The sequence below is a fragment of the Hyla sarda genome, chromosome 12 (assembly GCF_029499605.1).
Source record: "Hyla sarda isolate aHylSar1 chromosome 12, aHylSar1.hap1, whole genome shotgun sequence".
In the NCBI taxonomy this organism is placed as follows: domain Eukaryota; kingdom Metazoa; phylum Chordata; class Amphibia; order Anura; family Hylidae; genus Hyla; species Hyla sarda.
The window spans coordinates 25,062,893-25,076,381 of NC_079200.1; the positions used below are offsets into that span (position 1 = coordinate 25,062,893).

The window sequence follows — 13,489 nt, forward strand, 5'->3', positions numbered from 1 at the left end:
TAACTAACTGATCAGTGTCCTCCACCAAAAATAAGGGTTTTCCTGTAGAATCATCATCTGATGATTCAGAGCTGTAGGGATGTACAGAGTAAAAAAAAACCATTAGTAAAGGGGAGACAAAGGGAAAAAAATAATAATTCAGGCTACAGAATAAGACCTATACCCGAATCGGAGTTTACCAAAATCTGACCTTTTCCTCCTCCACAACAGACGGAACAAAAGGATGAACCACCGGCTGAGGAGTTGAGGTGGGACAAGGCAATAACCCCCTTAGAGAAGCTGCAATCTGACTTTTAATAATTCCTGCATCTGCAGAAGTAGGGACGGGGTTTCAGCTGCTATAACTTTGTTAGTACAGGCTGCACAATTTGGTTTTTCATAATCCGCGGCCAAACAAACTAAAAAAAAACTATGAGAATAACAATAAACAAAAAGAAATACTCTTAAAATAAAAAAGGTATTAACCCGAACATAAGGTACCTGCACATAGCGCATTCCCTGTTCTTTGATTATTTAGAGGCCTTTTTGGGGACATCACCCTAAATTAAAACCAAACTAACATTAGGAAAAAAGCTTGTAGGAAGAAACCATGCAACACTCATCCCCTCAGCCAGGTGACTACTTTGGATGGAGGTCTGGGAGAATCCATACAATCGCGCTTGGAATGTTCACCAGAAGCACTCATCTTTAGTAATGTACCCCCTCCATGAAGTCTGCAGTCTCAGCTTACACGGCTATCCAGCATTGACACAGGAGGCAGAGTGAAGCTTCGCGCTCTGCAGTCATGTGACCCGGCGTCTGACGTCACCTCCGGCCCGGACTTCCTCCTCCCAGCGTGTAGCACTGACCAGCCAGAGCCGCCCCAGCAGCAAACCAGAATCGGAACTCCGGCCAGAGGACCGGAGTCCGCAATCCCCGCTCCAGCAGCCACCTACGGAGAGGTCCAGGTGGGTAAAACAACCGTTGCGGCCCCACGAACTACAAGCGGCCGTGGCAGTGCCGGAGCAAGCACAGAGGGGGCTGGGGGCGGCACGTGACTTAAAAAATCTCATATGGGGGCATGCTGGAGAGCTCCCAACCAGGAGCTATCGGAGGCTCTTCAATCCCTAACTTCACAGGGACGCAACTTCCTGGCCTCCTCACATCCCCATCAGGGACATGGACTTGTCCAGGCTTCCCATGGGGACAGGAAACCACTGAGACTATGGAGGGTCGTGCTTTAGGTTTCCTGTCCCTAGGGGGTGGAGTCCATCTCTCTCTGGTGGTGCTGTTGTGACGGGGTGGAAAATGTCGTAAAAAGTTTGATGAAATGTGAATGTCTTGGCTTCTGCTAGAGGTTATTGTGAGTGAGACCTATACATCTGCCACCACTGTGTAGGATCTCACGTTTTATGTTTGAAAGAAAAAGGGAGCGGCACGTGGATGTCTGTGGTTGTACACGTTTGTACACTTGTTCAGACCTCTAGGTCATACTGTTTTGGATAGCTCTACCTGCAAAGATACCACTATATCACCTTATTGGCGATGCTGATTGCCGCCCTGATATGTCTACCTTTGTGGATTTGAGGATTATGTTGTTCATATTACGACTCTTGGACAGAGTTGTCAGACTGTTGTGTTTATTGTTGCTTAAAAAACTGAAAAATAAAAAACTTTCAATTGTTGCGGTTATTAAGAAGTCTATGCAGAGATATATACGGCTGTCACACCCCCTCCCATATAGACTTGCATTGAGGGGGTGGGGCGTGACATCACATGGGGGTGGAGTGATGACGTCATGATACCCCGTCCCCGTGGTCGGGAGGCATAACAAAGAGCCTCCAGCGCTTCCTGCAGTGCTTACAGGTGGGTGCTGCATGCTAGATTGCGGGGGGTCCCGGGCGGCGGGACACCCGCAATCAGACATCTTATCCCCTATCCTATGGATAGGGATAAGATGTCTTGGGGCCAGAGTACCCCTTTAAAGTACCCCAGTGCCACCTGCTCTAACCTGTCGGTACCGATAGGTAGTGCAGGTGACACTCATGACAACGGTACTTACCTTGTCCTGTTCCGTGTTCCTTGTCCTGGTAATCTTGTCCATTAAAGTGTACCTCTCATCAAATAAACTGTTGATATGTTTTAGATTAATGAATGTTGAATAACTTTCCGATAGCATGTTAATGAAAAATATGCTTCTTTCTATTGTATTTTTCCCGATCAGTCCCGTCAGCAAGCATTTCTGACTCATGCTGGAGTCCTAAACACTCAGAGCTGCCAGCCTGCTTTGTTCACAGCCAAACAGGCTGTGAACAAAGCAGGCTGGCAGCTCTGAGTGTTCTCCTTTGTGAACAAAGCAGACTGGCAGCTCGTAGTGTTTAGGACTCCAGCATGAGTCTGAAATGCTTGCTGCCAGGACTGGTAGGGAGACCCCTAGTGGTCATTTCTTCAAAGTGGAAAATTTAAATAGAAAGAAGCATATTTTTTAATAACATGCAATTGTGAAGTTATTCTGCATACATTAATCTATAATATATCAAAAGTTTTTTTGATGAGAGGTACCCTTTAACTTCAGCTCCAGGCCCGGCTTGAGGCCTGGGCGGAGCTTAGTGAAGTCACCGCTGCTGCACTCTGCTGGGTCCCAATGCTAGAAAATAGCAGCGGTGACGTCACTAAGCTCCGCCTGTGCCCCAAGCTGGGCCTGGAGCTGAGGTTAATGGACAAGATTACAGAGATTGCCTGCACGGAACGGGATAAGGTAAGTACCGTTGTCATCAGTGTCACCTGCACTACCTATCAGTACCAACAGGTTAGATCAGGTGACACTGGTGACAGATTTTTCTTTAATGATGTAAAGCTTACTTGCAGCTGCTCAACCATGATAACCCATGTCATGAAGCTCCTGGTGGGAACAGTTTTTTTTGTGCCGATGTTAATGGCAGATCAGGATTGGCGACTGATGAACTATAGGTGAGATTTCCCAAAACCTGTGCAGAAGAAATTTTGACGAGTCGCCCTAAGCAACCAATCAGATCGCTTCTTTCATTTTTCAGAGGCCTTTTTGGGTGCTATGGGCAACTGGTCAACCTTTGTTTCCGCACTAGGCGACTCTGCTCTGTAACTTTACGTGGTCTCCTCTTTGTGGTCGTGGTTTGGTTCCCAAATGCTTACACTTGCCAATTTGCCACCTTTCTTGCAAAAAATATACCGACCATGCTAATTTGCATAATTAATTAAGTATGCGTGACATCACAGGATACACGTGTGCGGGGGAAATTTTGTCCTATTCTGACTCCTATAACTTTTATTTCTCCTTATACGGGACTGTATGAGAGATCATTTTTCGCGCCCCGATCTGTAGTTTTTAACAGGACCATTTTTGTTTTGATGGGACTTTTTGATCGCTTTTTTTCGTTTTTTTTTTTTTTTTTTTTTAAAGCAAATTTAGGAGTTGCAGTTAGTTACTGATACAGCCTGTGGCTCAGCAGCTGCCCAAACAAAAACTACAACTCCCAGCATGTTGGATTATATAGTATAGGTCAGTGTTTCCAAACCAGGGGTGCCTCCAGGTGTTGCTAAACTACAAGTCCCAGCATGTTGGACTATATAGTAGTGCTGGGCAGTATGACCAAAAATGTATATCACAGTAGTTTTCTAAAATATGGCGGTTTCACGGTATTTAACGATATTTCGGAGGGGGGGTCCTCAGTATAGTGTCAGGTGGTCGGGGGTCCTCACCATGTACTTGGTCAGGCCACCCGGTAACTCTCCTCCATGTCTCAGCAGTTTTGCTCGAGTTTCCCATGCCCGCCCGGAAGTCACGTGCCCGCCGGGAGTTGTAGTCCCCTCCCAGCTCCTCACAGTCAGTTCAGTGCTGCCTGGACTACACTTCCCAGAAACACTGTGCGGCCGGACATTTCTCTACGCCATCACGCATTGGAGTTGGTTGCTATGGAAATGGTATTGCGGTATGTGAAAAATTCATATGGTAAAGAAAAAAAAACACTGGTATTCGGTATGAACCGGTATATCACCCAGCATTACTATATAGTAGTACTGAATATAGTATAGGTCAGTGTTTCCCAACCAGGGGTGCCTCCAGCTGTTACAAAACTACAACTTCCAGCATGCCCGGACAGCCATTGGCTGTCCGGGCATGCTGGGAGTTGTAGTTTTGCAGCATCTTGAGGCGCTCTGGTTGTGAAACCCTGGTATAGTATATGGTGCAACATTCCGGGAGTTGGGGGATTGGTTGGATAAATACTGGCCCGTTTTTTTTATATAAAAATACTGTCCGGGTGTCCAAAACACCATCTGTGCCGGTAAAATACTGGCCAGGTGGCCACGCTACTTGCCAATAATACCAACCTAACCTGATGGTGAAAGAACTGACTTGTTGCAGCGGTCACTTCTATTCCAGCACCACGCTGGTATCACGTAACTCTATAGATCAACCCCTTATAAGGCTGGGTTCACACCACGTTTTTTGCAATACTGTTCCTGTATCAGGTTTTTGATTTTTAAAAAAATAAATAAAATAAAAAAACTGAATCCTCAAAACCTGACTGAACTGTATCAAAACGTGTGTACAAATTTTAATCCGTATACGGATTAAAAATGATATCCGGTTGCATCCGTTATATGTATACGTTTTTAAACTTTTAGCTCCATTTTGAATAAAGTTTCACTTGTTTGATTCAAATTCCAAGAAGAAAAGAAAAACTGTGCAAAGTCAAAAACCATATGGTTCTGTACAGTTCCCATTGACTCATGTCTATATATTAGGGATCAACCAATTATCGGTATGGCCGATAATCACGATTTTGGGCATTATCGGTATCGGCAATTACCTTGCCGATAAGCAGATAATGCCCCGCCCCCACCGCGACAGCCCCGCGTCGTACCCCCCACCGCACCGCCCCGGCCCCATTGCCTCCCCCATCCCCGGTTTTATAATTACCTGTTCCCGGGGCCCACGCTTCTTGCTCCTGCTGCGTCCTGCGTTACGCTGTGTGCAGTGACGTGCGCGATGTGACGTCACCGTCAGTGCGCACAGTGACAGTTCAGGAGGACGCCACCGGAGCCAGATGTAGAGTGGACCCCGGGAACAGGTAATTATAAAACCGGGGATGGGGGAGGCAATGGGGCCGGGGCGGTGGTCGCGGTGCGGCGGGTCGGGGGGCGGTGGTAGGTCTCAGGACCCCCGGACAGGCAGGGGGAGAGAAGCGGGTGGCGGCGGCGGTCTAAGGCACCGCAAAAGCCACTGCAGTGCATTGATTTAAAGCGCCCGCTTTAAATCAATGATCTGCAGCGGTGTCGCGGGGGGATAAATAGCCGATAACTTATACCGGAATATCTGTATAAGTTATCAGCTATCGGCCCTAACCTCCACCGATTATCGGTATCGGCCCTAAAAAACGATATTGGTCGATCCCTAATAAATAAAATATATATATTTAAAAAAAGTAAAGATGATGCAGCACTCCACAATTATGCATAAGGTGGTATTTATTCCAGCATGTGCAAAGACAACGTTTCACCAGTCTCTCACTGGCTTTCTCAAGTGTGACCACTTGAGAAAGCCAGTGAGAGACTGGTGAAACGTTGTCTTTGCACATGCTGGAATAAATACCACCTTATGCATAATTGTGGAGTGCTGCATCATCTTTACATTTCTGGATTGAGGAACCAGTGGACCCAGGTTCCAGGAATGCGTGCACCCCATCTTCTTTTTCATTTTCTTCTTCTACTCTGGACGACTGAGGTGCTGCCTTTATCTTTTTACTATATATATATATATATATATATATATATATATATATATATATATATATATATATATATATATACACACACACACACGTTTCAATACAGTTTTTAACACGGACCAAAAACCGTGGTAGGCTATGGTTTTGGGTACGGGGAAAAAAACAAAATATATATATATATATATATATATATATATATATATATATATATATATATATTAAAAAAACACTGACAAAACCATACAGGATGTAAAACGGACACAACCTGATGCATCTTTTGGCATATGGTTTTCAATGGAGAGTCAGTGCATACGGTTTTAAATACGGTTCTGTACGTTTTTTAAATAGAAAATGTATACAGGAACTGCATTTAAAAAAAACGTGGTGTGAACGCAGCCTTATACACGTTAGTAAAGGTGGCTGTATTAATAGGGGGTGCATAGTATACTCCTGTGGCAAGAGGACAGAATGAAACAGTCAATGTGCCCAATCAATTTTCCTATACAGTGTACATGACGGCATATACCAGTGTTTCCCAAGCAGGGTGCCTCCAGCTGTTGTAAAACTACAACTCCCAGCATGCCCGGACAGCCGAAGGCTGTCCGGGCATGCTGGGAGTTGTAGTTTTGCAACAGCTGGAGGCACCCTGCTTGGGGAAACACTGGTATATTACAACGGAAATACCTCACAGGTGCAGGGAATTTGAATACCAGTCCCAAGTAAGACCATAGGGCTCCATATTTTATCTCAGTGTCAACAAGTCAGTATGCAAAGACCCAACGTCTGTCTCATGCTGAATAGAGCGCATTGTTCTCTGCTAGAGATGAGCGAACTTACAGTAAATTCGATTCGTCACGAACTTCTCGGCTCGGCAGTTGATGACTTATCCTGCATAAATTAGTTCAGCTTTCCGGTGGGCTGGAAAAGGTGGATACAGTCCTAGGACTCTTTCCTAGGACTGTATCCACCTTTTCCAGGCCACCGGAGCACCGGAAAGCTGAACTAATTTACGCAGGATAAGTCATCAACTGCCGAGCCGAGAAGTTCGTGACGAATCGAATTTACTGTAAGTTCGCTCATCTCTATTCTCTGCTACAGGCCAGGCCGACATCCACTGTCAGGAGACCCAAAAATATCTGTACCCCATAACAACAACAACCAACATGTCCAGAGCCTACAGATTTAAGGTGTCTTCAGGTGTCATTTTTGAGCAGAAATCGCAATGTGTGAATACATCCCTCTATTCCTCGAGGACTGATGTCAGCAGATCAGGTCTTATAATTCTTCACTTTAGGATTAGTGACCCCTTTAGGAAGAAAGACGAAGCTGAATACTGAGAACAAGATCAGCAGGGAAGGGGGGGGGGGGTGGTGGGGGGGGGATTCTGGCTCCTCCTACATGAGGGCACCAGGGCTGGCACCTCTGATCCTCACATAATACCCAGTGGTGACCTCTGTTTTCTATCTGCATTCAATGGAAAAAGAGGCAGACGACCCTGATGTCCGACTCCTGTCCCAAACTCCAGACGGCAAGCTTTCCTAAAAAAACAGTCCGACCCGTGAGGGGGGGGGGGGCGACATCATGGAGAACATCGCTGACGTGAACACAAGTCCATCTGTAACCGGTGTAAACAGTGACCCTCCCTATCTTACACAAGTTCAATATGGTGGGCACCAGGGCTCAAGTCCTGCAGGAACGCATGGGAACAGAGTTCCTGCACTTTTTCCACAGCAGGAATACCGATCCCATTAGCAGGAGTCCCGAAGGACTCACCCTTAAAGGGGTACTCCGCCCCTAGACATCTTATCCCCTTATCCAAAGGAAAGGGGGATAAGATGTCAGATCGCCGGGGGTCCCGCCGCTGGGGACCCCCGGGATCTCTGCTGCGGCACCCCGCTATCATTACTGCACAGAGCAGACTCTCTACATGCGTAGTGACCAGCGATACAGGGGCCGGAGCCGTGACATCACGGCCCACCCCCTCAATACAAGTCTATGGGAGGGGGCGGGATGGCCATACCGCCCCCTCCCATAGACTTGTATTGAGGGGGCGGGCAGTTACGTCATGAGGGGGCGGAGCCTTGACGTAACGATGCTCCGGCCCCTGTATTGCCCATCATTACGCACAGAACAAGTCTGGTCTGTGCAGTAATGATAGCGGGGTGCCCTTTGGATAGGGGATAAGATGTCTAGGGGCGGAGTACCCCTTTAAAAGCAGTGGTTCTCAACCTTTTTCGAGTCTGTACCCCCAAAGGGTGACAGTATGTCCGCGGGTACCCCTCGAGCGGAACTTATGTGTGAGGGGTACCCGCAGACAAAATAAGTCATAGAATTACTTTTCATAATGGCGAGCACTTACCTTTATACTAATGTGATGCTTAATCCCCTTGTGCCATTATTATCCAATATGGCAAAAGGGGATCATAGGCACAAGGGGATTAAAATGAAGGGGGGAGTAATGGCACAAGGGTAATCCCTCCCCCCCCCCCCCCCCCGTGCCATAATCCCCCCCTATGGCCCCTGTCGCGGCCAGTCCCTGCTCTGCGCTGACAAATACTGGCCAATGCATGGCCGGTGTTTGTCAGCACACTGCTGTATGCTCCACAGGAAGTTCTTTTCTTTTTGAATTCCCTTTCTATCTGAGCACAGTGCTCTCTGCTGACACCTCTGTCCATTTTAGGAACTGTCTGGAGCAGGAGATGTTTGCTATGGGGATTTGTTCCTACTCTGGACAGTTTCTAAAATGTACAGAGGTGTCAGCAGAGAGCACTGTGGTCAGACTGGAAAGGGAATTCAAAAAGAACTTCCTGGAGCATACAGCAGCTGGTAAGTCCTGGAAGGATTGAGATTTTTAAATGGAAGTAATTTAGAAATCTGTTTAACTTTCTGGCACCAGTTGATTAAAAAATAATAATAATAATTAATAATAATAATAAATAAATGTTTTCTAGGGGAGTAACCCTTTAAGCTCAAGAAGGAGCAAAAGATCCTTCTGGATCTTTTCTCCCCACAAACTATATATATATATATATATATATATATATATATATATATATATATATATATATATAGTAAAATCGCTTGTCTCTTCCTGTTCTATAACAAGGTGCTGACGGATCAGGCGTGACAGGTTCCATGTGTTTCCCAACCAACATACCTCCAGCTGTTGCAAAACTACAACTCCAAACATGCCCGGACAGCCGAAGCATGCTGGGAACTGTAGTTTTGCAACAGCTGGAGGCTCAATGGTTGGGAAACGCAGTTTAAGGCGACAGTGCCACAAACATTTGGGGACACGGATTGTCCACAACTCGTCTAATCGCCATATATTTGGCGCCATTGCGTAAAATTGTGACAGGCTGTCCGGCCATACTGGGAATTGTAGTTATGCAACAGCTGGAGGCTCAACAGTTGGGAAACGCGGTTTATGTAATTTTTGGGGAAACAGATTGTCCACGACTCGTCTAATCGCCATATATTTGGCGCCATTACATAAAATTGTGACAGGCTGTCCGGCCATACTGGGAATTGTAGTTATGCAACAGCTGGAGGCTCAACGGTTGGGAAACGCGGTTTAAGGTGACAGTACCACAAACATTTGGGGACACGGATTATCCACGACTCATCTAATCGCCATATATTTGGCGCCATTATGTAAAATTGTGACAGAATTTTATCATGCACAGGCGGTCACTATACAGAACAATCCTATGTCGCTGTCATCACCCATAAACCCCCCCAAACCCCCACCCCAATATAATACCCGGATGACCCCCTCAGGTAACGCACCTCAAACCGGCTCTTGGTCACCCCGTTCATCTCTCTCTTCATGGAGGCAGCTGCCGGCGCTCTCGGGGTGCTGAGCCCCTTTGTGTCCCGAATACAAGTGCTGACAAGGAGTGTCGCCTGTCCCAGCAACAGTGACGGATGACCCAGGAGCTCGGACACACGGAGCGGTCCAGCTACGGCTGCGTTTTCCTCTCCCCGGGGCGTGTCGTGTGTTGTTACCGGGAGGGGGCCCGGGATCCTCTCCCGTCTCCGAGGCCTTTAACTTTAGCCCAAAACAATAACACCCGCACCTGCCAGCATCGGCGCCTGTGATTGGCTGACTGAGGTAGCGAAGGGGCGGAGTCAGGAGCTGACAGCTGATCGTAGCCCCAGGGACTGGTGGGAAAAGAGAAAAAAAAAAAAGAAAGAAACTGCACCGGAGCTCGGGAAGCCCCGCCTACTCACAGCTGACTGCCTGACAGCCCTCAGCGACATCGGGCCCCAGGGGCCCCCGCCTAGACCGCTCCAGCCAGAGAGAGCCGGGGCATTTAAACGTGACATCATTATCGCGGGAATCCGGGGAGGCCAGAGATTTAAAGGGACAGTAACTCCTGAAGTGGCTGCAGTCTATTGTTCCAGTTGGGGCATGATGGGAGTTGGAGTTTTTCAACAGCTGGAGAGCACCAGGTTGCGGGTGGGAGTTGTAGTTGCAGAAGATAGAGAGTTAGGCTGCATTCACACCACGTTTTTGCAATACAGTTCCCGTATACGTATGGAACTGTATTGAAAGCCGTATGCATTGACTCTCCATTGAAAACCGTGTGAAAATGATGCATCAGGTTGTGTCCGTTTTGCCTTCTGTATGGTTTTGTCATTTTTTTCCCGTACCCAAAATCGTAGCCTATGGGTGCATGCACACCACGTTTTTGCTATACAGTTCCCATATACGGTTTCAAGCTAAAAACCGTCCGGAACCATTTAGAAAACCGTATTCATTGACTTAACATTGTAAACCGTATGTCAAACGCATCATCCGGTTTAGTCCGTTTTGTGTCTTATACGGTTTTGTCTGTGTTTTTTTTTTTTTTTCCTGTACCCCCGAAACTGTAGTCTACCACGTTTTTTGGTCCGGGTGAAAAACCGTATTAAACCGTATACATTTTTTTAAACATGGGAGTCAATGGGAACCGTACAGAACTGTATGTGCATACGGTTCCATCCGCTTTTCACCATATGGTATTTGACTTTGCACAGGTTTTTTTCTTGGAATGTCAATCAAACAAGTGAAACTTTATTCATAATGGAGTGAAAAGTTAAAAATGTATGTTTTTTTCTTAAAAAACGGATGCAACCGGACATCATTTTTAAAGCCGTATACTGATTAAAATTTGTACACGTTTTGATACAGTTTAGTCCGGTTTTGAGGAATTAGTTTTTTATCAAAGACCTGATACAGGGACTGTATTGCAAAAACGTGGTGTGAACCCAGCCTTAGAAGATGGGGAAGACTTCTGTACCACTACAGGATATGCTGGGAGTTGTAGTTTAGCAACAGCTAGAGAGCCGCAGGTTGGGGAACAGTGGACTGTAAAACTAAAGGACATGCTGGGAGTTGTACTTTTGCAGCAGTGGGAGAGCTACAAGATGGAGAAAACTGCCGGACAGCTGCAAGGCATGCTGGGAAGTGTAGTTTTATAAAAGCTGGCGAACCACAGGTTGGAAAACAGTGCTTATGGCATGATGAGAGTTGTAGTTTTGCAACAGCTGAAGAGCAACAGGTTGCGGAACATTGCTGTACAGCTGCAGTACATGATGGGAGTTGTAGTTTTGCAACAGTTAGAGAGATTCCGGTTAGGGGAACATAACTAAACAGCTGTAGGATATGATGGAGGTTGTAGTTTTGTAACAGCTAGATAGCCACAGGTTGCAGAACACTGCTATAAAACTGGAGTACATGATGGGATTTGTAGTTTTGCAACAGCTGGAGAACCACAGGTTGAGGAACAATGCTGGGAGTTGTAGTCTTGTAACAGATGGAGAGCCACAGTTTGGGGAACGTAACTGAACAAGCTGCAGGATATGATGAGAGTTGTAATTTTGCAATTGCTGGGGTGCCACAAGGTTGGAAAACACTGCTGCACAGGTACTGGGCATGCTGGGAGTTATAGTCTTGTAACAGCTAGAGAGCCACAGTTTGCAGAACACTGCTGTAGAGCTACATTACATAATGGGAGTTGCAGTTTTTGTAAAGCTTGGGCACCACAAGGTAGAAAAACGCTGCTGTACAGCCATAGGGTATGCTGGGAGTTGTAGTTTTACAACTGGAGAGCAACAGGTTGCAGAATACTGCTGCAGTACATGATGGGAGTTGTAGCTGGAGAGCTGCGGGTTGAGGAGCACTGCTTGAGGTCCAGGGCAGAGGACTCATGGCTGAGTGTTTAATGGGTTAATCCGCTTTGCCGGCTGCGTTTTTATATCTTAAACCCGTGAGTAAGAAGATTTAGCTGGGGATTTCAGTGAGAGAATATATCAGTCACCTGGAGGATTAAATCCTTTCAGGGAAGAACGCCTCTTACAGCAGCTGATGGGCCCCACTTTATAATCTGGAATATGGGCCTCCTCTGTGTCCATCGTATTCTGGGAAATTGTCTTAAATCACAGGGAATGGACAAAAGGGGTATTCTGGCTTTATACATCTTATCCCCTATCCAAAGCATGGAGCATGTCCAGAGCATGGAGGCGCTACCAGGAGACAGGCCCGTACATCAGGAGACGTGGACGAGGCCGTACGAGGGCAACAACCCAGCAGCAGGACCGCTACCTCCGCCTTTGTGCAAGGAGGAGCACTGCCAGAGCCCTGCAAAATGACCTCCAGCAGGCCACAAATATGCATGTGTCCACTCAACCGGTCAGAAACAACCTCCATGAGGGTGGTATGAGAACCCGACGTCCACAGGTGGGGGTTGTGCTTACAGCCCAACACCGTGCAGGATGTTTGGCATTTGCCAGAGAACACCATGATTGGCAAATTCACCACTGGTGCCCTGTGCTCTTCACAGATGAAAGCAGGTTCACACTGAGCACATGTGACAGTCTGGAGACGCCGTGGAGAACGTTCTGCTGTCAGAATGACCTGTTTGGCGGTGGGTCAGTAATGGTGTGGGGTGGCATTTCTTTGGGAGCCCTCCATGTGCTTGAGAGAGGTAGCCTGACTGCAATTAGGTACCAAGATCAGATCCTCAGACCCCTTGTGAGACCATATGCTGGTGCGGTTGGATCTGGGTTCCACCTAATGCAAGAAAATGCTAGACCTCATGGGTCTGGAGTGTGTCAGCAGTTCAAGGTCAGTCCACAACTAAGGTCAAGGCAGGTATCACAGGTGCACGGTCAGAGAATAGCCAAAGGTTGCAATCCTGGGTGTCCAATAAAAGGGTATGGAAGGCCAAAACGGAACGTGCTAGCAGCTTAGTCTCTGTGTACAAGGCAGCAGAATACCATAGCACTGATCTAGAGAACTGGCTGAGTTGTAAAGCCCACAGGAGCCAGGAATTCCCCATGCTGATGAGACAACACAGGTGTGGCTAGTTCTATGGGATTGTCTGCTGGTGGGGAGGGGGTGTCCCTCAGACATTACCAATGCTCTGCAGGTACAGATGACATGCTCTGTAAGTCATAAGTATGCATGCATGTTTGGGCATCTGCACCATAGTAGACACGAGTTGTGTCTCAAACATGCGCACCTTGGTACACTCATCCCCGGCCGCCATAACTGCTACAGAGAGAAGACTAGAGGTGTTCGCTGCGGATTTCCTAGGTATGGTCCCCCATCAGCTAGGCCCTCCCCAGTTGGCAGGGCCACCAATAGGTACACTACTCCCCCCAAATCTGGTAGCAAGTGGAGAAAGCCTAATGAGGTGTATAGGTCTGCACATCCTCTATCGTTGCGGGGCGCAGTGAGTGACCTAACTCTGGGC

The 13,489-nt window shown here is 47.1% G+C and overlaps 1 protein-coding gene across 2 annotated transcripts in view; it reads right to left on the reverse strand.

Annotated features, from left to right (window-relative positions):
• Positions 1-9,738, reverse strand: part of FBXL20 (F-box and leucine rich repeat protein 20) — a 68,588-nt gene extending 58,850 nt beyond the window's left edge. For both annotated transcript variants that reach the window (XM_056548141.1, XM_056548140.1), the window contains exon 1: positions 9,537-9,738. In XM_056548141.1, the coding sequence (XP_056404116.1) occupies positions 9,537-9,578 (42 nt within the window). In that variant the 5' untranslated portion in view covers positions 9,579-9,738. The remainder of the gene's footprint in view (positions 1-9,536) is intronic.
• Positions 9,739-13,489: the final 3,751 nt, after the last annotated feature.